Source organism: Rhinatrema bivittatum, chromosome 2, assembly GCF_901001135.1.
Source record: "Rhinatrema bivittatum chromosome 2, aRhiBiv1.1, whole genome shotgun sequence".
In the NCBI taxonomy this organism is placed as follows: Eukaryota; Metazoa; Chordata; class Amphibia; order Gymnophiona; family Rhinatrematidae; genus Rhinatrema; species Rhinatrema bivittatum.
This window is the reverse complement of record NC_042616.1, coordinates 51,794,857-51,818,650: the sequence shown is the minus strand read 5'-3', so window position 1 is coordinate 51,818,650 and position 23,794 is coordinate 51,794,857. Positions and strand designations below refer to the sequence as shown.

The window sequence follows — 23,794 nt, the reverse complement described above, 5'->3', positions numbered from 1 at the left end:
GCGAAGCTACCCGGCCAGATTTTCCTGGAGGAAAACTGTCTGTTTCACAGCTGGCAAATATACATGCCCAGTTTCACCAGATGGGAACTTTTCCCCTTGGGAAATGGACGGGGGAGGAAAACAACACACACAGATTTGATTTTCAGATCTACATGTGGTGTTTTTTTTCCTTGTTTCGTCACAACCATTGCTGGTGCTGCAAGGCAGAAGCCTGGAGAGGGGGTGAAGCCTGGTGGTTAGAGCAGCGGCTTGAAAACCAGGGACGGCAGGGCTTAAATCCTGCTTCTCCCACTGATGCTCCTTGACACCTTGAGCAAGTCACTTCACCCCTCCACTGACTCAGGTAGAAACGTAGGGGGTCATTTACTAAGGCTTTTCACCCATTATGTGTCTATAAGGAAAATGCTTAGTAAACGACCCCCTTACACTGTAAGCTCTCTGGGGTGGGGAAATGCCTACTGCACCTGAATGCACAGTAACATACATTGAACTCGGGTTTTGAAAAGTGAGTAATTAAAACTCAAATCCAATTATGTATTCATGTACCCCACAGACAGTTTTATAAGGGAAATCAACCATGAGATCCATATTCAGACACAGTCCAGACAGCCAAATTAGTGGAGGTATATTCAATGGTGCAGCCACACTATTAAGCATAGCCAGCTAACTTTAGGATAGATGATTGGCCCAACCAGACTTAGGTGGCTAATTCATCCGGCTAGCTCTGAATATCGGAGTTAACTGTTAACATGGCCGTCTAGCTCAACTCCTCCCACTTATGCCCCCGAAACTCCCCTAACTTATCCTGCTAAGTCACCTAACTTATTAGCCGGCTAGAATTTAGCCAGATGTGTGCTCAAATATTCACGTAATCAGCTAACTTCTGAGTTAGCAGGCTAAATGCTTTTGAATATGGGCCTCCGTGTGTTTTCCCTTTGAAAATTAGCTACAAGGTCCACGGGTTGAAAGGCGTCCACTTCCTTTGCTGCTACGCTGACTATTTATATTGACATGTAGGATGGCGTGCTGCACTTGTTTGCTTCCCCTTGCTCTGCTGGTGTGCTTTGCACTGTGCTGTGGGATGATAATAATCATTGTCATACAGATCGCTTTCAAAACCTTAAGGACAGTAAAAGTCTTCCACTTTAATTCTGAAATATTTGTTTTGCGCCACCTCTGGTACTTCAGTCGTGTTTCACCCCTAGACTGATACAAGTGCTCACTCAGCTCATTCCCGGAGTCACTATGGTCTTGTCGTAGATGCATTGTTTCCTGTCAAACTCACCGTCATCGTGAGGTTTTCATCCAGTCCTGATTTTTTTAAATTGCCACCCTGATGCATCAAGGCGAGAACAGTCAAGACCGCAAAGCAATGGCCGGATGGGAGCAAGGCAGAAAATCAAGCCTGGACTACTCTCTTACGATGACATGGAGTGAGCGAGGAAACGCTGTGCACAGGCACCATATGAAAGAGCAGATTTAGCATAATAGATTGAGCCAACTAATGAGGGAAAAATACCCTATAATTAAAACGAGACAAATTCCTGCATGGAATTCCCACCGGGAATGGGTCAGTTCTTTTTTTTAAACATTCGAGCTCATTTGCACATCTCTTGCATGGTAACGTATTGAGTCACATAGGGATGTCAAGGGCCCTGGATCTGGAAGCACAATCAAACTTTTTTTTTTTTTTTTTTTTTTTTTAAATGTGGAATTATTTTTCACTTTGTTCTGCTGAAAAAAAAAAAAAAAGAGCCAAGTCAATCAGCCTCGATGAAGCTTTAAGATTTCTCCCTCTTTCCCAGCACAGTACCATAGTGAATGCCAGTCGCCTTCAGACTAATGTGTTTCATACCTCCATCCCAGAGCATGGTCAGCCCCAGCCTGGAGAGGAGAAGGATGAAGAGCCCAGCTCTTTCCAGGATCAGGCCGTTGCCACTGTAGGTCTTCGGGAGTCTCAGAGCAACACCGTTGACTGTCACCTCCTTGCCTGTTTGTGAAAGGAACACATAATTAGCCGGGCTCTCAGTCCCGGTGCAGCAAACTCCTCCCCCCAAGGCCCACCTGCAGGACTCATAGGGCCACTTCTACCTATGGACAACAGGGGCGGCTGATCCGGGCCCCGCGCGGCAGAGGGCCAACTGCACGAGCACACGGGGCTCTGCCTGATGACTTTGTAAGCAGCAGAGAAGATCCCTCTGCTCCCAACCCCTCTCCCACCAGTCAGCTGCAGGGAACAAGATGGGGAGGAGCGATCCTGGAGCAGACAGAGCACAAAGCACAGCAATGAAGAACTGCTCTGCGTTCCAATCCAGTCCTTCTCTTCCTGCCATTCAAGGACAGGAGGAGAAGGGGGGCTGAGCCTGGAACAGACACTGAAGAGCAAAGAATAACCATTCCTAATCTAGAGCACCTCTTCCCCTCTTGTTATCCCTTCCCCCCTGTCTGCAGGGAAGAGAAGGGGAGTGGGTGAAGATGGAAGGGGCAGCAGAGCAAATAATAATTCAGTTTTTGTCTGCACGTAACCCCCTGTACCTCTGGGGGTCACCTTCCCAGCCTCAGAGATCAAGTCTCGGGGGCCATGAGCTGGGGGCAGGCTGTGGACACTCCACACAATGGAGCACAACAACGTCCAGACACAAGTTGTGCTCCAAAATAGAAATAGTTTACTGTAGAATCTTCAGAATAATTACAAACTATTCAAAACAAGTCTGAAAACATGGCTTTTCAAACAGGCCTTTTACAAAGAGAACCAAGAAAGTAAATAAGGAAAAGCTGGCCTTACAAATCAGCACCAAACGACTAGTTACATTGCCACAGGCAACTATTTTTAAACTCTCACTGACAAAAGTAGATTAAACCTGAAAGTACAAGAACGAATTACATGTAAGCTAACCACGAGACATGTACTCAATGGACATTATAGGACATGATTCAAATAGATATTGTATGGAATTATATGTTACCGGTTATCTATTGGCACCTCTGTTAAAGTACTAACATTTGTTTTGCCTATTTGTGCCAGCCTGAAAACCGTTATGATGGTAAATAACTTAATGACGGTATAGAAAAGATTTTAAATAAATAAATAAATAAAACATAATAACAAACTCCAGTAGATTCAGAAAAATAAACAAAATCACAGTTCCAGAAAATGCTTCCTCATCTCACTTCAGACTTCTGATCTTTTGGTAACAGCGTCTCTTTCTACTTTGCTCCTTTCCTTTATTCAGTCTTCTCACCGGCCTATCCTGGTCCTCTCTTCCTTCCCATTACGTAGGAAAATATAAAAGTTCCTGTTTAGCTCAAGGAGAGATTCCCTCTGGGGCGGCAGACAGGAACCCACCGAGCCCTGCAACAAGTCTCGCTGCTGGCGCAGTTTGTCCTCCTGATCCAGACACATGGCCCGCAGCAGTAAAGCACAGGTTTTCCTTCAGATCTTTCTAAATGGTATTGCAAACCCTCTACTTTTTTTTTCTCTTCAGGCCTCCTGAGATTTTTTTGGGGGAAAAAAAAATCGCTGCCTACACTCCTACTTCTCCCTTCTGTAGCCCTGGAAGAGGATCACAGCTCCAACCTATCTCTGTCCTAACAAATCTGGAGCAGCCCCAGGCTCAGAAGTGCCAGGGTTTTTATTACTTCTCCACGTTGGCCGAGCCCATAGAGGATGTACCCCCCACCGTCTGTCAAGAAGGGCATGTAACGCCCTCTGACAAAAAGATGACCTAGCAGCCCTGGGACTTTCTTGCCCCAGGTTAACCTTTTGCACTCTCCACATCGTGTGCCCTTTTAGCAGATGGTTCACACTTTGTTTAAATTTTGCATATTTCTCAGAAGGGGAAAACCTCCACTTTACCATAAACCTGTTAACAATATTTACCACTATATACTCTATGGTATGGGGATACCACATGTATATTTGTTTCTAATTTGTGGTCACTAATTATATATTTGGTGAGGATCTGTGTTCTCTGTGTGTGTGATCAAGGTGAGGTATTCTGCCAGTGTATAGGTTCTTTGTAGGAATCTGCAGTGTTCCAGCTTATTCTGTTTTCCCAAAAGGAGGTGTACTGGTGTTTTAGGGCCCAGTGGAATATTTGCAGTGTTGCCTTTTCATATAAGCTTGTTGCTGTTTGAGTTCTGAGGCTTAGGCTGTTTTAATATGGAAGGTATGCTATATAGGATATGAGTGACATTTCTGCAGGTTTTGTATTACTTCACTAAGAATCTGGTAATTGAGGAAGTTTGTGCTACTATCACTGAGGTGACGAAAGAATTTGAATTATTTTGTACATGAGTAATGAGGGGAAGCCCAGACAGTCATTTCAGAGATTACCTTCAACCAATGCAGTATGGATTTCTTTTCATTTATAAAGTTAGATATTTCAAGATTTATTTTTTGCAGTCTATTCCCAAAAAATTACAAATGACACATTCATCTCACAACGTGATATGATAAGAACATAAGAAATCGCCATGCTGGGTCAGACCAAGGTCCATCAAGCCCAACATCTTGTCTCTAACAGTGGCCAGTTCGGGTCGGTAAATGCCCAATAGCTGATCTATTTCTCGTGTCTTACTCCCAGGGATAAGCGCTGCCTTTCCCAAGTCTACCTGGCTAATAACTGTTTATGGATTTTTCCCTCAGGATCTTGTCCAATCCTTTTTTGAACCCTGCTATGTTAGCTGCTTTGACCACATCCTTTGAAAAATAGAGAGCCGTGTCTCAGTACAGGTATTGTGAAGTGGTGGGGAGGAGGGTACATCCTGAGTTCTATTACTAATCCAAATCTTAAAATGTATGCAAAGAGATACAACCAGCAGCTGTCTCACCCTATCCCAAAACTAAAGGCTTATCTCAAAGGGAGCTCCCACCTCCCCCAATCACATGAGTAGGAGTTTCCTTACTATGTCCCAAGCCCAGTGAAGGGTTTATCCCAAATGGAGCTCTCACCTTCCCCAGTCACACAAGCAGAGGCCCTCTTACCCTATCCCAAACCTGAGGCCTAATCCCAAAGGAGCATTCTCTTCCTCCAAGCCTGTAAGACGTGCTCTCATTCTCTCTCTCTCTTTGTCTCTGAATTCTCACCCCATTCTCTAGTCTAAGAATCATGAATTCCTCCTTCGCATCATCTGCTTTTTCTGCGGAGATGACGTTAATTAGGCAGGGCCCTCCCCACTGCCCTGTGCTTGGTGGTCCAGAGTGCCTCACCTCTCAGCAGGTGCACGATTGTGTTTCCAATCACCGCAGTCACGGACTTGGTGCAGGTGACACCACTGGCTCCACAGGGCACGTTTTCGGTGGTGATGGTGAAGAGGCCCTCATTCTCCCTTACCAGCACGTACTCGCAGTCCCCCAGGAAGGTGAAGGCTCGCCCGTCGAAGGTGATATAATGCGGGTCTCCAGTTGCCAGGCACTTGCCAGCGCAGTGGTGGTCAGTGCACTGCCAGTGGCGGTTCTTACATACACTGCAGAAAAGAGAGAGGATGAGTCCAGGGGCGTGGGGATGAACTCAATGGGTGGATTGGGGCTGAGGATGAAGGGGTACTCCCTCGATGGAGGATTCCTTTAGTGCAGAAAGGCTCTGTCCCAGTGATTTTGTCATCGGGTAGGACATAGCTGTGGGATTCCTATCTTAGAGCTGCACCAGCAGGTCACCCTTATGCTCCAGGGACCGTGACATGGATATTAACTAAGGAAAAGCACAACAGTACCACCGACAGGTTTTTCAATTCAGGAGTTCTAGGCCACCCAAGAGTTTGATCAGAACTCCAGTCTTGAGTGCCAAGATTGGCCCCTGATGCACACTGGTGGTACAGCTTCAAAGGTAATTATGGAGAGAAGCATAAGTTACATCCTTGTCCCCAGTACACATGGGGGTTGGTATATCTTAACTCTTATCACTCCCTTTTTTAGTCTGTCAACTTTTCCATCTTCTCCCTTATCTATTACCCCATCTTTAACTTATCTTTTCCCTAATCTATTACTCCATCTTTACCTAATCTATCACTCTGTCTTTTCCCTATTCTGTTACCCTTAACTTTTACTTCATCCATGCCCTTTTCGGCTCATTCCTTCTACTTCTGTTACCATTCTTATAACCTCTTATTTTGCCTTCTGTTTATATGTTTTTAACCCTTTCCCTCCTGACCCTTTCTTTTCCTTCTCATTCCCATTTGCTCCCCACCCCTCTCTTCCCTCCATTTTTTGCCTTGATATTAGATTAAGTTATGCTATTACAGTTATTTCTTACTATATTTTATTATCTATTATTAGTTAAATAAGTTGTTCTTGATACCGTATTATACTGTTTTAATGTAATTTGGATTTCAGCTACTATTATTCTGTTATATGTACACGCAATTGCGTATTTTTGTTCTGTGTACACCGACGTGATATCTTTGATGAGCGGCGGTATATAAAAATTAATAAATAAATAAATAAATAAAGGGTTTGCACCAGTGCAAGTCATGCCATGATGATTTGTATCAGTGCTAACTTTGAATATGCTACCATACTGTAACAAACCACATCTGGATGCAGTACCTCAGCATAATTCTATCCTGGCAGAGCTGTAGATGAGCAGTAAATTGTCATTCTTTAACTATGTCCCAAATCTGTAAGGAATACAGATGCATAAGGGTCCTGACTATTTGTGGTATTTCCTTACCAGGTGTTACAGTCCTTTTCAATAGTTTCATTGGGGTGGTGGAGTCTGCCATTGTGATGACACGGACATTCCTCTGGCGAAACACAGCGGTCATTCTAGAGAGAAGAGCAGGGATGGACAACGCTAGCTATTAATGATACCCAGTCGTCAGTGCTTGTATGTAGTGCAGTGAGAACACAGAGGCCAGGGCAGTGTTAGAGGTCTGAGATTGGTTTCAGAAACTCTGCAAACCCCAGGGAAGGCTAATAAACCTCAAGAACCCAGGACAGATTCATATACCTGTCGTGGCTGGCTGGTGCTGAGCCAGAGCCTTAAAAACATAAGAACATAAGAACATGCCATACTGGGTGTTACGGGTCCGGGCCGTGCCCCGGTGCCTCCTCCTACCGCGAGGCCAGCCCGGCCCGCAAGACGAGCTCCTCGGTCCCCGGAGTCTGGTTAGCAGCCTGCCACGGCTCCTGTGCGGCGTCGGAGACGCTGCCAACTCCCGTCGCTGGCCCCACCCCCCAGGCGCGCGCGGGGGCTAGTCTTTTAAAGGGGCCAGCGCGGGAAAATACAGGAAGTGCCTTGGATGACGTCAGACGCCCCAGGGTATAAGTACCCTGCACCTAGACCTCTCCAGAGCCTTGCAACAAGGTTCCTGGACTCCTGTATGCTGTTGCTGCGCTTGGATTGCTCTTCGTTCGACCCGGCTTGTCTCCTGACTCTTCTCTGCTTCATCCTTGGTTCTGGTTCTTCGTCCCGCTTCTGCTCTGCCCTCCTTGCTGGATTGATTCTTCTGGACTCCGACCTTGGACTGGCTTTGGACCGCTCTCTGGACTTCGACCCCTGGACTGGCTTTGGACCGCTCTCTGGACTTTGACCCCTGGACTGGCTGCGGACCGCTCTTTGGACTCAGACCCCTGAACCGGCTTTTGGATATTCTTCTTCTTCTCTACGAAGACTACCTACGATCTGCTGGAGGCGCCAGCCGTCTGGAACCCACGACCTGCAGGAGGCGCCTGCATCCAGACCATCTTCAAGTCTTCAGGGAAGTCATCTAAGTCCCAGCGGCCGTGTCCCTACGGGCTCCTCCTGGGGGGACTTCGGCTTCCAGGGTGAATCTCCAAAAGTCCTAGTGGCTGGACTCCTAAGGGTTCCTCCTGGGGGAGTGCCGGTCTCCAGGGTGAAGACCCTTCGATCACCAGGGCCCAACGTCGTCCGTCCTTCCACTGAGTATCGAGTCCTTGGTCGCATAGGATTCCACCGTAGTCCAGTATCGCAGCGTACTCCAAGTTCTCCGAACCGCCTCCCGGATGGGACATCGGCTGTAGAACTACCACAGCACTCCATCCTCTGTTCCAACCGATCCAAGGGTCCACGAGCGTAACACTGGGTCAGACCAAGGGTCCATCAAGCCCAGCATCCTATTTCCAACAGTGGCCAATCCAGGCCATAAGAACCTGGCAGGTATCCAAAAACTAAGTCTATTCCATGTTACTGTTGCTAGTAATAGCAGTGGCTATTTTCTAACTCAACTTAATTAATAGCAGGTAATGGACTTCAGACAAATACTAAAAGGATGCAGGGTAGGCTCTGTCCTGATATAGGATACCCTTTCAGTTTTTGGGGGATATGATAGAGGTGATAGAGGTGTTTAAAATCATGAGATGTCTAGAATGGGTAGATGTGAATCGGTTATTTACTCTTTCGGATAATAGAAAGACTAGGGGGCACTCCATAAAGTTAGCGTGTGGCACATTTAAAACTAATCGGAGAAAGTTCTTTTTCACTCAACGCACAATTAAACTCTGGAATTTGTTGCCAGAGGATGTGGTTAGTGAAGCTAGTATAGCTGTGTTTAAAAAAGGATTGGATAAGTTCTTGGAGGAGAAGTCCATTATCGCTATTAATTAAGTTGACTTAGAAAATAGCCACTGCTATTACTAGCAACGGTAACATGGAATAGACTTAGTTTTTGGGTACTTGCCAGGTTCTTATGGCCTGGATTGGCCACTGTTGGAAACAGGATGCTGGGCTTGATGGACCCTTGGTCTGACCCAATATGGCATGATCTTATGGTCTGTCTGCATCTGCTGGACAGGAGGATCAGCCCAAAGTTGGAATGATCCGGGTACGTATAGGGAAATAACCGATTCACATCTACCCATTCTAGACCTCTCATGATCTTAAAGACCTCTATCATATCATCCCCCCCCCCCTCAGCCGTCTCTTCTCCAAGCTGAACAGCCCTAACCTCTTCAGCCTTTCCTCATAGGGGAGCTGTTCCATCCCCTTTATCATTTTGGTCGCCCTTCTCTGTTCCTTCTCCATCACAACTATATCTTTTTTGAGATGCGGTGACCAGAATTGTACACAGTATTCAAGGTGGGGGTCTCACCATGGAGCGATATAGAGGCATTATGACATTTTCCGTTTTATTCACCAGTCCCTTTCTAATAATTCCCAACATTCAGTTTGCTTTTTTGACTGCTGCAGCACACTGAGCCGACAATTTCAATGTGTTACCCACTATGACGCCTAGATCTCTTTCTTGGGTGCTAGCACCTAATATGGAACCTAACATTGTGTAACTATAACATGGGTTATTTTTCCCTTGCAGCCTTGCAGCTGCCCAGCCCAGATACTTGCCCCGTGAACTATTCTTCCACCTAATGCTGGATGCCTTCCAGCCAGCTTCCCACGTCCCTCCGCAGGTTACATTCAGGCCCACCCTTTGTCTCCTAATTGATTTGGCCCAATTAGGAGACAAAGGGTGGGCCTGACCTCAGGGTCAGTCAGCCAGCCCTGACTGACCCTGAGGTCAGTCAGGGCTGGCTGGACTCTGTAGATTCCTAATTTCCTCTTGCTCCTAGCTCTATTTGGACCCATTCCTGCTTTCCTCTTTCCAGTCTCTGTTCCTGTTTGCCTGTTCCCTGCCCTCTTTTAATGTATTTACATCCCTGCCTATTCCTCTATCTTTAGCTTTTGCTCTGAGTTCCCAGCTTTGACCTTTGCCGAACTCTGACCCTACTCATGTACGCCAGACATGGCTTTATCCATAATTAAGGTATTGTGCTCAGCTTGTCTGCACCTTCTGAACTGTGTCTTTGTGTCACCACCGGGTCCGCACCATGAACTCAGTGAGTAAGTAGTTACACGCACAAGTATGTGCCAGGGTCCCCTTACTACGTAATTTTACTTCTGCTAAGGACAGCGGGTAAGTCATGTAACCAAAAAAACTAGGTTAGTCAATGGAGTTTTAAGGCTCCGAGCTAATAGGATAAAAGGGAGGCAAGTTAGATAGGGAGTTTAGAAAGTCCTCTCCTTTACTGAGGGAACTGGGAAAAAGGCCTATTGCGTCGCCACACGTACCTACTTACATGCATGAGATGGCATTCACACGCACATGCGCCTGACATTATAAAATCTTTCGCGTATGTATATGCAAATAGCCAATTTTATAACATGCGTGCATATAAGCATGTATGTTATAAAACTGGTGCATCCATGTGTGCGCGCACATGCATAGGTCTTCTATGGCATATATTGTGGCAATTTTCAAAAGCTCACTTGTAACCAAGTGCAATCCGTAAAAACCTAACTCTGACAAGTGTCACAGAGAAGCAGATCTCAGAAAAGCAGACTCACCAGCAACACCGTACCATCAGGACATACACAGCCCTCCACAGCACCAGAGCAGGTCAGATTCCCCTCCAGGCTCTCGCAGGTACGCAGGCAGGACCCAAAAGCATAGATCAGGTCCCCTGGACAGTAAGCAGCTTCAGGGCAAGCCACTTCAGTACAGTTCCACACTCCGTTCATGCAGACACTGAAACATAAAGGAGAGGGATTAGAAGACAGGGAAAGAAACGGCATTAGGCAGAAGATGTCACACTGGCAACCTTTGCAAGAATCCTGAGAAAATGCCCAGGGTGGAAGAGTTTTCCTGGTGTAAGCAATTTGAGTGAACCCTTTCACTCTGCCCTGAGCTAGTCCACAGCAGGAAAGAGGCAGCTCAGCCTTCATCACATACTTCCCAATGCCAAAGCTGCAGCCTAACTCCAAGACTCCAACAACAGGCTCAGCCAATTCTACATTTAAACTCCCATCTCTGTTCTGGCCTGAGATTTGTAGCTCTGATTTATGGCCCCGGGTACAAAACTTAGATTGTGAACCATTTGAGGACCGGGAAATGACTACAATACTTGAATGTAATCCGCTTTGGAGCATCTGAAAGGCGGAATATAAATCTAAATAAATAAATAAAAATTCTGTGCTCGCAAGAGCAGGAAGAATCTCAGAATGGGAAAGAAAAAGAAACAGGATAATCTGAAACTGCAAAATCAGAATCAAAACACTTTGGAAGTCCTTAAAGTCATGCTATAGCTTGGTAACATTGCACTGTAATTCTTACCTCAGGGCCAGAAAATCCAGTGACACAGTACCCAAGATGGAACTCATTCACTAAGTGAAGAGTGTGCCTGAGCTTGAAAACCACCATGGAGAAAGGCAACTGACCCAGAATCCTCTGCTTTCTTAGCCTGTCTTGGCTGTATGAACTCTAAGTGACTTATTGAGCCTGACTTGCAGAAATTCCAGGGACACCTGGACAGCATTTGAAGCTGGCGCCATGTTATGATGCCTAATTATAGGGTCATAAAAGGAGAAGGCAAGGTTGGGAACTTCAGGCTATACTGTCACAATAAGAGGCACTATTCTCAGAAGCATCTGTAAAACACATCCTCAGATGTGTTAATTGCCCTGACCAACAAGATTCTAACAGAACAAAAGATTACCTAAAGAGTGATGGTAAATGGGCCCACCTGGGAGAAGTAATCAGGGCAGTTTAGGAATAATCACAACATGCTGTTGACATGACAGTCAATGTATATTATTCCTTGGGTAGTCACGCACCTCTAGAATCTTCTAACCTAGTACGATATTGTATGTTATCTATAAAAGAAGGATCACTTCCTGTATATACTGAGATGCTGGTCAGTTTATCAGAGAAATGGCATCAGCATCTCCCAAGAATACTTATATTGATCAATAAAAATTATACTTTCTACAAAATCTAAGTGTTCTTGTCTCCCTGGATATATAAGCATCATAAAGAATGGCATGGTGCTTAACATTATGGCACCTGAACAGGGACAAGGTGGCTGAGGCTACCTATTGTACAGTGCTATGTCTGAATCTGCTGGACAGGCTCAGACCTAACACTAGTACTCGGACTTTAATTGGCTCTCATCCGAAGGATGTTTTGCTTATTGCATAATATTTCCCAGGAACGGAAGATTTCTGGATGAATGTTTATTGAAATAGTAATACCCAGAAGACAGAAGAGAGAGTGCCCTCCATTGCGGGGATGACAGATCTGTTTGTAAGTATTTAATAATCAACTTGTAAGTATAATTTTCTAGTTAGGAAGTAAAAGATCTTCTTTGGCCAGTTGTAAATAAAAGTGCACTATTTATTTTGATCTACTTTGGGGATGCCCATTTGTAGATTATTGTTTGGTATACTTAATGAAAAAAATTATTGAGTGATTTCGCTTTATTCGTCTGTACATTTGTTAATAAATGTGTACTGGAAAAAACAATACAAGGAGGTTTAACAATAGCAACAGTTGGTCCTTTGTGTTGGGTCCTTGCCATGCTTGCAAAAATGTGGGATTATTAGACGAACATAAAAAAGAAAAGTTTTGGAAAAGCATAGTTTGGAATCTGGTTTTCTGTTTCTGTCTGATTTCTGCCATGGTGTAACGCATTGCAGTGAATGGGGTCTAATTACAATCGTCATGGAAGTTTCAGAACCTGAAAGGGTACTGGGAGCTGGAGAGTTAACTGTGCTGGCAGGTACAGAGAAGGTGGGAGGTATGTAAAGCTCCAGGCTATTGGTATGCGCAGTAGGACACAGTGGAGAGAATTGGTTTACATGATTTGTTTTTGTTTGAAAGGTATAACAGACTGAGGAAGAATCTAAAGTTGTGGAGAACTGTTACAGAAAATGAATTTATTTTAGGAGATTCTTTAAGAAAGGTTGGTTTCGCCAGCTTTCTCTGAATGGCTAACACTGAATTTGGGCAGAAACTAATAAGGTATGGTCTTTTTAAAGGATGGGTAAATAAAAATGGCTTTGAGGCTCTCTTGTCCTTTTTCTCTTCATATAATATATGTTTGGGTCCTGAATCAGTCTGGTATGTCTGTTAGATATCTGTGTGTAATGATACTATAGATACTGTTTATTTAGGGAAGGAACCTGTATGGCAGAATGAATGGACATATGCAGTTAATTTCTGAGTGCCTTGCCTTTGTAATTGTTTAAACACAGATCTGATAGAGATGAGAGAAGTTTCCTTTTTTACTTTTCTGATTACTTTTCTACTTTTCTGCTTGTGGTTTTTTGGTTATTGGATTACAAAATCATGTGGTTAGAATAGAATATGATGTCTTTCTTTTTAAGTTAGGTAAAATATTCACAGTAGTACTTTACTTAGAAATGACATGGTATCTGGTAGCTGTCTTTGTCTCCCCCATGTGATTAGATTTAAAAGATTAATCAGCCTGGTATGTTACCTCTGTCTTACCAAGCATTAAAGGTTAGATAATGTAGCAGGGCTGGAAAATAAGTTGAGGTCAGAAATGTTTCTCAATATTTGTCATTATAGTGATTTGTATATTAGAGAAAAGAGTAAAGGAGCTGAGTATTTAACTAAACTCCAAACTAAATTATGTTCTATGCAGATGGAGGAATTAAATAAACGACAAGAGGGAAAGAAATGTAAAGTTTTTCTAAATAGAACAGCTGCTAAGAAAGTATCTAGGATAACCGGGGTTACAGTGGTTTCTGACAATGTTGCATAGAGAACCAGTGGGGGTGATGCTTGGTATCCCCAGAATCAATTAATAGGTGCAGTAATTATACTTAGAGGGAATAATGCCTGTGGAAGAGAGATAGCAAGAGGTTGAAGGGGAATGGCAGAGGTGTGTTTGATATCCCTTCACAAGGAGCTTGTTTTGATCCTGATAGGAGCACAGGTATAAAATGCTGGTATTGTAGGAAATTGTACATTTTGCAAATGAATGTAGAGCAAATTCTGAAAGAAATTCCTCATATACAGTTTTAGATTTGGCTAATGTATACTACTGTGTGTCTATGGCTGTGCAAAGTAGAGGATTAATAGCTTTCTAGAATACAAACAACGTTCTCAATCCCACCAGATTTTGTAGAAAGCCTTCTATCTTTTCTAAAATCTTGTCCCAAGACCTTCAGATAATTCACACCCTACTCCCAGCTGGTGCATCTTTGATTCAGTATGTAAATGATCTGTTAATTACAGCACCTACCCAATCTATTTGCATGCACACTACAGAGTTAGTTTTACAAACATTAGCACAGGGAGGATACAAAGAAAATTCCAATAAAGCACAAAGTTGTCAGTCACAGGTTTCATTTTTAAAAATTAGCAGATGTGGCAGGTTTTCAAATTTTGAATTACAAAGCACTAACATAAACCATTCCTCAGATATCTTAATAGACTCATTCAAGGTTTAATGATTTTAAAAATGAACTAAAGGAGTTCTCTTCTTATAAGAGTGAATGGAGTGAGTTATGATATGGCAATGGGTAAGAGAAGACATTAGACTAAGAATATGAGTTATTTAATCAAACAGATACCAGAAAAAAAATTATCTACATTCACTCAAGACTAAAGAAAAGATGTCGTCACATTATCACCTTAGGAAATGGAATAAAAGAGGTTTTAGGTCTGCAGAGGAAGAGAAGCTCTCACACCATAGCTTGTGGTAGTGCCTCCTAGTAGCACAACAATAGAGACAAGAAAGTAGCTTCAAGACTGCTATTTGCTGAAGTAAAGTATATCAGAATGCTTAGTGTCAATGAAGCTGTAATTTCACTTTAACCATCACCTTAATTTTATTGTCTGCCAGATTTTATATCTTTCCAGGTTGAAAACACAAAGCTTTCTGAGCCATATGAGCTGTAATGCTTGAAGATTATATTTTTTCCCAGTTTGATTTTTTCCATTTTTAATTAGATCAATTTTAATTTTGACTTTTGTTTTATTTTGGATCGATCCAAACACTTTTTGGTCTAAGTTATGAGCTCAAATATGTGTTAATTGTTGTTTGGTTTTTTTGTGTTATTTGTGTGTCATGACACCTGATGAATACAATGAATGAATTTATGTGTCAGTTCAGTTAAATATATGTTTCTATGTTATGTCTGAACACTTAAGTTGTTGTTTGGGTGGGAATATTATGCAGATGTAGGGATTACTAGATGCAGGGAGTTATGGGCATGATGGAATTTTCTCATTGATTAATTTGAATTTGTTTTGCTCTTATATTAGGCTTTAATCCATAACATATGCATCTAATAATGAGTTAAGAGACTATGCTCTGATGTCAGAAATCCACCATACTGAGAGAACTGCATACGTCATGTATCATTGATTTCAGAAATCATCCCATCCTTTGCACAGAAGTCATCTTGCACCCTTCATTATATGGACCTTTATTTGACATGTGATAACTGGTTGTCATAACAAAAATATTTTTATGATACACCTAGTCAATATTTAGTTATGTACCCATTTGCAGATGCCACTATTTAGATTTCAGGTTAATGATACACTCTGAATTAATGCAGTTTTTATTAGTCCCTACAGTCCAAGCGTTTTGTAGCATTTTCCAATCCTATACCTTATAATGCATATATGCATTTACTCGCTGAGTCAGCTAGATGATTATTTGATATGTTCTCTTTTACTTTTTTCTATTCAAGCTAGGTTGATCACACTAACCAATCACCCTGTTCCACTGCTTGCCACTCTACAGTGTCATATGTCTTGGTATAAATCAAATATTCCCTTGAGTTAAATTCTGGCCTATTGCTCTTTATTTCTTCTCCTGCAGCCTACATTTATGGTACTCACATTGCTGGTCTTTCATATTCTATTCCCCCTGCTCCTAACCTTACCCAATATACCAAATTTGGTTATTCCAGTCTACTATGAGTGCCCTGTATATCTTTCTGAACATTTCTTCCTGTAACACTACCTATCAGTTTATTTACCTAGAGTTTGTTTATCACCTTTCTCAGATGTTTTCTGGTAGTGTGACACTTCTATTTACCTATACACCCATTTTTGCCTATGATGCTGTGCAACACTTTTGCTACTTGACCCACATTATGTATGCACAATTCAGTGTGAGTCCTTCTATTGACTCTTGGCTTTCCTCTTTATTTTCCTGGCTTCCTTCACTCTTCTGGTTATGTGCATTGCTTATATCCCTGTTTGCCATTTTAGAAAATATTATCCTGGGTTGTTGTTGTTTACAATAGCAGTACTCCCTGCAGATACTTGCCCAGTATAAATAGTATCATATGAGAAAAATAATACTTTTATACTAGTCTCTTTGTGTTTTTCCTATCTTTATATTTGTTACAACTTATTACTTGACTCTGACAGATAACATATGTGGTACAGGTTTTCTCTTTTTATAATGCAGCCATCTTTGCAGCTCCACTATAGAGCTAAAGGATATCTTTTCAGCTTGGAGAAGAGATGGCTGAGGGGGGATATGATAAGAACATAAGAACATAAGAAAATGCCATACTGGGTCAGACCAAGGGTCCATCAAGCCCAGCATCCTGTTTCCAGCAGTGGCCAATCCAGGCCATAAGGTGGCCATAAGGTGGCCAATCCAGGCCATAGAGGTGTTTAAAATCATGAGAGGTCTAGAACGGGTAAATGTGAATTGGTTATTTACTCTTTCGGATTACAGAAAGACTAGGGGGGCACTTCATGAAGTTAGCATGTGGCACATTTAAAACTAATCGGAGAAAGTTCTTTTTCACTCAATGCACAATTAAATTCTGGAATTTGTTGCCAGAGGATGTGGTTAGTGCAGTTAGTGTAGCTGGGTTTAAAAAAGGATTGGCTAAGTTCTTGAAGGAGAAGTCCATTACCTGCTATTAATTAAGTTGACTTGGAAAATTGCCACTGCTATTACTAGCAACAGTAACATGGGATAGACTTAGTTTTTGGGAATTTGCCAGGTTCTTATGGCCTGGATTGGCCATTGTTGGAAACAGGATGCTGGGCTTGATGGACCCTTGGTCTGACCCAGTATGGCATGTTCTTATGTTCTTATGTCCCACTGAACAGTGGGAGAGGAGGAAGAAGGGGGAAGGATTCCATCCTGTAATTTTTTGCAAACCATGAGTCGATTGACCTTAAAACAACGCAACGTGCCACCAGACCTCCCAGTAGACAAGTCTTCTTTAAGAATTCACCAGTGCTAGGTGTGCTTTCATATTCTGCCACCCCTTTTCACATTCTGAGATTTTGAACAATTGCCTTTTCTATCCCTCTATCCCACTGCACTCTGCAGGACAGCAGTAACCAGGCTGGATTAGAATAGGATTCTTATTGAACATCTATGGTGAATCGCCTTGATTTTAATTTGGGAAATATACGTAATAAATATAAATCTGTAAATAAAACCAGGATTGCACTCACAGCTCAAGATGACATGGAATTAGTTTGGTAGCACCTCTCTCTCTCTCCAATAACTTCCAATAAGACTGATCTTAGATTTCTCTAGAGATGATCCGTTGTATGCCATTGATCCCGTGGGTAAACTTTCAGTAGTAGTCACGTGGTAAAGACATTCAATGAAATCAACCTATCCTGTACTAGAATCTGAAACAGGCCATAGGGTGATTTCATCAAACATCTCCTACCACTTCATCCACCAATCAGAGAGCAGAAACAAAAAAGATAAAGAATCCTGCCAATCATGGCATTCCCTGGGCATACTGCCTGCCGACTCATCCACCAAGCAGAAAGAAAAAATCATGAATATTCCTTGAAATCATAGCATCCTCTGGGCATAGCTCCTGCCACTTCATCTACCAATCACAGAGCAGGAAGGCAAAAGCTTTTTTTTTTTTTTTTTTTTTTTTTTAAAATAGTGCCTCCAATCATAGCATTTATTGTGCCTATCTCATGCCACATCCTCCAACAATCAGCGGGAAAGAAAAATGCTGGATGGTAGGTCTAATCACGGCATTTATATTGGACCTCTCTTATATCATCCACCCATCATAGAGGAGGGAGGCACTGTAAGAGGATAAACACAAACATAGCACTCTCCCTGCATATACACTATTCTTAATATATTAAAAAAGGTACGGAAAAGAATACAGCCAATATCCTCTACAATATTATTAGATCTCTCCTCTCAACCAACCTCCCCTCACATTATTACCCAGTCCGAACAAAGGAACAAGTATGGCAGATGAAGTTATCAACCTCAGCCTTCCCACCATTGGTCACTGGATCTCCCATCATCTAGTTAAGACTTAAGAACCTTAATGGGATTGCTGAACACCCACATCATGGGAAATAACAGTCAGTTAGCCTCATGGTCCTCAAGTGCCTATTGATCATGTTAGTACTCTCACTTGCAGAAAGATTATTCATTGCATGGACATGTCAATTACAGGCAGAGACTGATACCCACCAAGTATTGCAGTTCTTCTGGATCTTGCTGCCAGGTGGGTGCATCTCTTCCCCATGTTGACAGGGGCACAGGGCAGCCTGGACACACTGACCGCTGTCATCTAGTACTAGTCCCTCAGGACAGTTACAGCCAGCCACGCAGCCTTCCAGCTCCTGGCAGGCTCCTCCTCCAGCCATCCGCAGGTCGGCACAGGTCTTCCTGCAAGGGTGGGAGCACTCGGCATAAACCTGGCCCCCCGAGCACTGGACAGCTGTGGGAGAGACGGAAATGTGGGAGGCAGACAAGAGAGCGTGAAGTGAGAGAGAAAGGAAAGAGACAAGGCAAAGTGATGAGTGGAACAAAGAGACACGGAGACAAGATAAGGGAAAGAAAGAGAGAAGGAAGCAAGAGAGTCAACAGAAAAGGGTGCATGAGAAGGAAGGAAAGAGCAAAAGAGATAATGACAAGAGAATCAAGGATAAGGAGGCAAAGAAGAGAAGGGGTGGAAAGATGAAGGCAAGAAAAGAAGATGGGAAGAGGTGATGTTTGGAGGTAAGAGACAGAAGGGGAGAGAAAAAGGAGCACAAGAAGAACAAGAAGAAATGAACAGAGTGGAAGAGAAAAAAAGGAAAAAGATGAGTGTGGTACAAGAGATAGAGAATGAACTTAGAATCCTGGGAAAAGAATCAACAATGGTGAGAGAGTCACTTCACTATCCCGGTGAAACTCGCTGGGCAGTACAGCGCAGCCTACTGAGAGATCCAATAACCACCACTGCCTGAAGTGAGATACCGTCAACATCGCTAGCCCGCAAACTGCTTGTGTCTGTGGTCATTAGGGTCGTAAAATAAAATCATGAAAAAATGAGAGCAGTGTTGTCTACCTGGTTATGGCACTAGTGTCTTACATTGCACAGCGGAGTGAGCCAAAGTAAGAGCAGCCATATTGGCCCTGGAGAACACCAGATTCTTTGCAGGCCATGACATAGGTCCCTTCTTCAGGCATCATAGAAGATATAAGTCATCAAAAAGAAGGGATCTATGTGGTATCAAAAACTCAAGTCCACCAATGTTATCATCTCCAAATGTGTTCTTCCAAGAAAAGGCATTACAGCCTGAATCCAGCCAGAGAAGCAATGCACTTCCATTCTATCAAGGGGCACCCCCAAGCTCCTCCTAACCAGATGTCTCTCTGCTGATCTGAGCTTTTCTTGTTTCTCCTCATTTCTGGGCATCCAGAGTTAGGTGACCACATCCTCATTAGGTGCCGGTGACCTTTGCTTGGCAGAATACTGCAGAGGTTTGCCACCTCCTCCTGCAGCCCCCAAAACGCAGACTTCCCTGATGATCCCCTCACCCAGGTACTAGGCAGGCCTGACCCTGCTTATCGTCTGTTGTCTCACACATTCAAGTTCTCCCAGGCCACAGTATAATTGGGGTAGGATACAGAAGTGACTATTACTAAAAGAATGGCTCCTGGTCATGACTTACCGCAGAAAGTTTGGTTCCTCCATGGGAACACTGCACCTTCCTGGGCGCACTGCCGTGCATAGACAGCCACAGCACTGCAGAGACAGTCCTTGTCAGGGGCACATCCACAGACATCTTGGAGGCACAGCTGGTAGTATGGCTCCCAGTCCACTTGGTTATGACAGGGCTGTGGATCGTGAAGCAGTAGGGGGAGAGAGAAAAGAGAGCCTCATGATGGGCTACAAGAATCTAACCTCAGATATACTGTACATGTGCACTCAAACATTATGTGTGCACACACAGAAACATAGAAGACGCAGGCAAATGAGAACCCACCTGATCTGCTCATTGCTGTCTGCCTATTCTAATATCACAGGTCTTACTCGCCTTGGGCCGTTCTCCCTCCCTCCACCACTAAGGTCCCTCTGTGTCTCTCCCATGCATTCTTGAATTCTGGCATTGCACTGATTCCTATAACCTCTTCTGGAAATCTGTTACTATTTTACTGAGAGAGTGGTGGGTATTTGTATTTTATCACATTATTTTTGAGTCTCCTTCCCCTCAGCTTCATAAGATGACCCTCTTCTCTGTGAGCTCTTCATTCTATAGAAAATGCCTCCATCTCTTATCCTACTGAAGCCTACATCTACCAACACAGATATACCAACATAGTCACACTGGCAGGAGAGGTGAACCTCCCCTGACTCCATTCACATTTGGGAACTGAATCTACAAATATCTGATTTTGGTAATTGGAATTCACTGCAATGTAGTTTAAATCCCCCTGCCTCTTTTTTTTTTTTTTTTTAATCCAGGAGTACCTGGACTGGTTCTTACTCGTGAATTTGAATTATTTGAAGATATATTCAAAGTACTGGGAAATCTGCACCATTTGAATCTGTGAATATTTGCATCCAAATGGCGTGAAAAAGATCCAGACCCAGTGAGTATGGAGTCAAACTTAGCCTCCATTAGATCTTCATGATAAAATGTTGGAGGGAGGAAAGTTCAGAGAAAATATGAGAAACTATTTCTTACTGAGAGGGTGGCAAATATCTGGTGGTGAAAACCAAAACTGTTTTAGAATTCAAGCCTTCTTGGGACAGATCAGAGGGCGATGGAAAGTAAAGAGGAGATGACATGGAGGGCCTGGGTGTTAATTTAGGAATGAAAGCTTGTATATCCATCTACCTGGAAGAGTCTAGGGCCGAAAAAAGAAGATAATAAAGCTGGATTGCATGAAGCCAACAGGAAAAGATGGGAGGGCCAAAAGCTTGGAACCATGGAGCACTGACAAGCGTAATCAAGAAGGACGACTCAATTGCACTCCCCATCTAAGGGCCAAAAGGATAGACGGTGACCTCTTGCAGTCAATCAAGCTTGTGAGGCTGATAGCTGGAAGATATCCTTTGGTGCTGAGGGTAACGGTAAGGGCAAAGAAGAGTAATGACCAGAGCTTGAGCGATGTGGATGGGGCAACTGGGCTGGTCAAATGGTTCTCACCAACTGACGTCTACTGTTATTATGTATCTGAATCAATACATGGCCTGTCTCAAATCAGTTTTGACTAGCTGACCCCCTTACCCTCCCTCCCAACCCTGTCTCTCTTGCTGTAGATTATCCAAGTTGCTATGAGGCACCTAACTTAAGGATTTAGGCACTGAGATCTGTCCAATTCAAAATTTCCCTTATCAGAGCATCTAAATTTAGGTGCCTATTTTTACTAGACACTTTCATTTAGATGGCTAAAATATGGGTGTGGCCAGGGGAGGGGCAGTCTCAGTTCAGGGGAACAATGTTAGAGCCTCATCGCTGATTTCCAGTTCCTAACTTAGGCAACTAAAGTTAGGAAAGTGAATAGCAGTAAACTAGGCCCTTAAGTCCCTAACCCCCTCATTTATCAAAATGCACTAAGGCATTTTTGCATGCGTTAAGGGCTTATCGCATGCGAAAAGTGCCATTAATGTATGCGATAGCACCATATGAAAAAGAGGAGTAGGCTTACCAGTTTGCAAGGCCCTCTTGTGATGTTTTGCATAGATGCTGGTTTGAAGGGAGGGGAGGGAGGGAGGGAGAGAGAGAGCCTAGCCATAATGCTATCACCCTAGATAGGTATTTATATCTCTATGGGAGGCACAACTAGTAACTCAAGGTGAGGTTTAGGTATTAGTGTAGGGGGTTAGGGGTCACTTTGACATTCATATGAGACGTACGAATAGAACAGTGCACTCTTGTGAAGATTTGATGGCCTTCGGAGTGAGGAAACTCACCCAAAGATGAGATTTGTGCAATGTTCTCTCAACCTAGCTTGATGTTACCCAGGTAGAGCGTCCATCATTTGCGGTAACTTAGCTCTTCGCATAGGTATTAGTGCAAATTGTGATAAACTCCCTCTTACCATAAAACATACCGCTTTTCTCATCGCATGCGATATTTACATTTTGATAAATATTCAATAAGCCAGCAAGAAGATATGTTATCAGGCTAAAGTCTCCCTCTGACTATACTTGGTTATAGTTATCCGGGTAGTTTACATGGATAACTTAAACCCTAATTGGCTCTACTTGAATATATCTTAAGAGAGCCATATTCCCCTGTTTGCCCCCAAGTTATCTGGAATAGTTATCCAGATAAGTTTAGGCCTGCCTCAGAGCAGTTCTAAAATTATCCAGATACATGTACCTGGATAACTTTAACCTCAACCAGCTATATTCAATATATAGCCCCCAGTCAAGTACCAAAACAACCCCAAAATCTTACGAGCCGCAAGGCTCAATCCCTCACCCCCAGAAAATAAGTAAAAATTATGTCAAAAGTAAAACCCCTGGGAGTTGTCCAGTTAAGTGCCAGCTTGGCTGAATAAACCTCTTTGAATATGGACCTCTTAAGAGCCTAAGTTCAGCTGAAATTACAAACTCAGGGTTTTTCTGAGTACTGGTGCCAATGCTCGTAAATGGAGAGCCAACCTCTTCCCTTCAGCCATCTTCATGCTCACCTTACCTGGAACACTGCGCCGTGGATGACCGAGCAGGTGCCTTCTGCAAATTCCCTTCGCTGTGTGTACGTCCCGCAGGGGTCAAACGCCAGAGTGCTGACATCTGGGCACTCGCTGCTCCTCTTGAACTTATTGGCAAAGGCAGCAATGCTGGTCTCAATGTCCCCCTCAGGAGTGGTGAAATCATCCTTCTGGCTCCAGCTGTATGTACCACACAGTCCAAGCACCTGTAAAGGCACAGTGGAGTCCAAAGAATGAAAGCTTTGACTTATGCTTCTTATGATATAAGAGAGGCCCTTATTACATAGCTGTTTAGAATAATAGAAAACCAAAGTCCCACCAAATTCAGCCTCTTTCCGATTTCCTCACAGCTCTCTCTGCGTGATAGTCCAGAAGGAAAATGAAAAAAAAAAAAATCCACTGTGCCTCGGTAACCAGTTGTGTACCCTTGAAAACAATTCCTTCCCAATCCCATCTCATCAGGGTCATTTCACTCAGGTTGTATTACAGTATGTAGGGTACTGTCCTGCACTGTGTTAGTGTAGATTCAACGTCAACATTGCGTGTATGTTGGGCATCGTATTTACCATCTGTTGTGTACCTTGTTATTATGGATGAGATGGAAGGAGAAAGTTTCCTGGGAGAATGCAAAACATTAAAGGAGACACAAGGAAAATGGATTCAAACAGGGGACACTATTGCTGGCTAGGACGCTTTAGTCCTGAAAGAAACAGGAGTTTGAAAACCCTGGGCCCCTGCACTGATGCAGACAGAGGTAGCCTTGACGCCCTCACCTTGTTGGCAAATGCTGGCTGGAGGGTAACATAGACCGCTGGGAACTCCAGTCCCCACAGCACGTGGGCCCCGAAGGTCTGGAGCAGGAGGAAGGAAGAGGAGGCCCGTCTCACCGAGAGGTCCGCACTGAGGAAGGGCAGGCTCGCCTCACGTCCGTTCACGGTGATCTCGCCTGCAGGGAGCAGAGAGCATAAGCAGGAGCCTGGGGGGGGTGGGGTCAGAGCCACAACTGCAGGGCAAGGCAATTAAAGAGAGAGGGAAAGGGAAAGGCTGAGCAAGGACAATTTTTAGAAAGCAGGAGACAAGGAGAGAAGGCAAGAAAAAGAGAGCAAATGGAGAACAGAGTCA

At 43.5% G+C, this 23,794-nt stretch overlaps 1 protein-coding gene across 1 annotated transcript in view; it reads right to left on the bottom strand.

Annotated features, from left to right (window-relative positions):
* Positions 1 to 23,794, bottom strand: part of LOC115083210 (SCO-spondin-like) — a 508,366-nt gene that overhangs the window by 427,802 nt on the left and 56,770 nt on the right. The window contains exons 15-22 of the mRNA XM_029587016.1: positions 23,446 to 23,618; positions 22,657 to 22,878; positions 19,678 to 19,843; positions 18,209 to 18,458; positions 10,302 to 10,482; positions 6,672 to 6,766; positions 5,213 to 5,469; positions 1,856 to 1,990 (exon numbers count right to left, since the gene is read on the bottom strand). Of these exons, the coding sequence (XP_029442876.1) occupies positions 1,856 to 1,990; positions 5,213 to 5,469; positions 6,672 to 6,766; positions 10,302 to 10,482; positions 18,209 to 18,458; positions 19,678 to 19,843; positions 22,657 to 22,878; positions 23,446 to 23,618 (1,479 nt within the window). The remainder of the gene's footprint in view (positions 1 to 1,855; positions 1,991 to 5,212; positions 5,470 to 6,671; positions 6,767 to 10,301; positions 10,483 to 18,208; positions 18,459 to 19,677; positions 19,844 to 22,656; positions 22,879 to 23,445; positions 23,619 to 23,794) is intronic.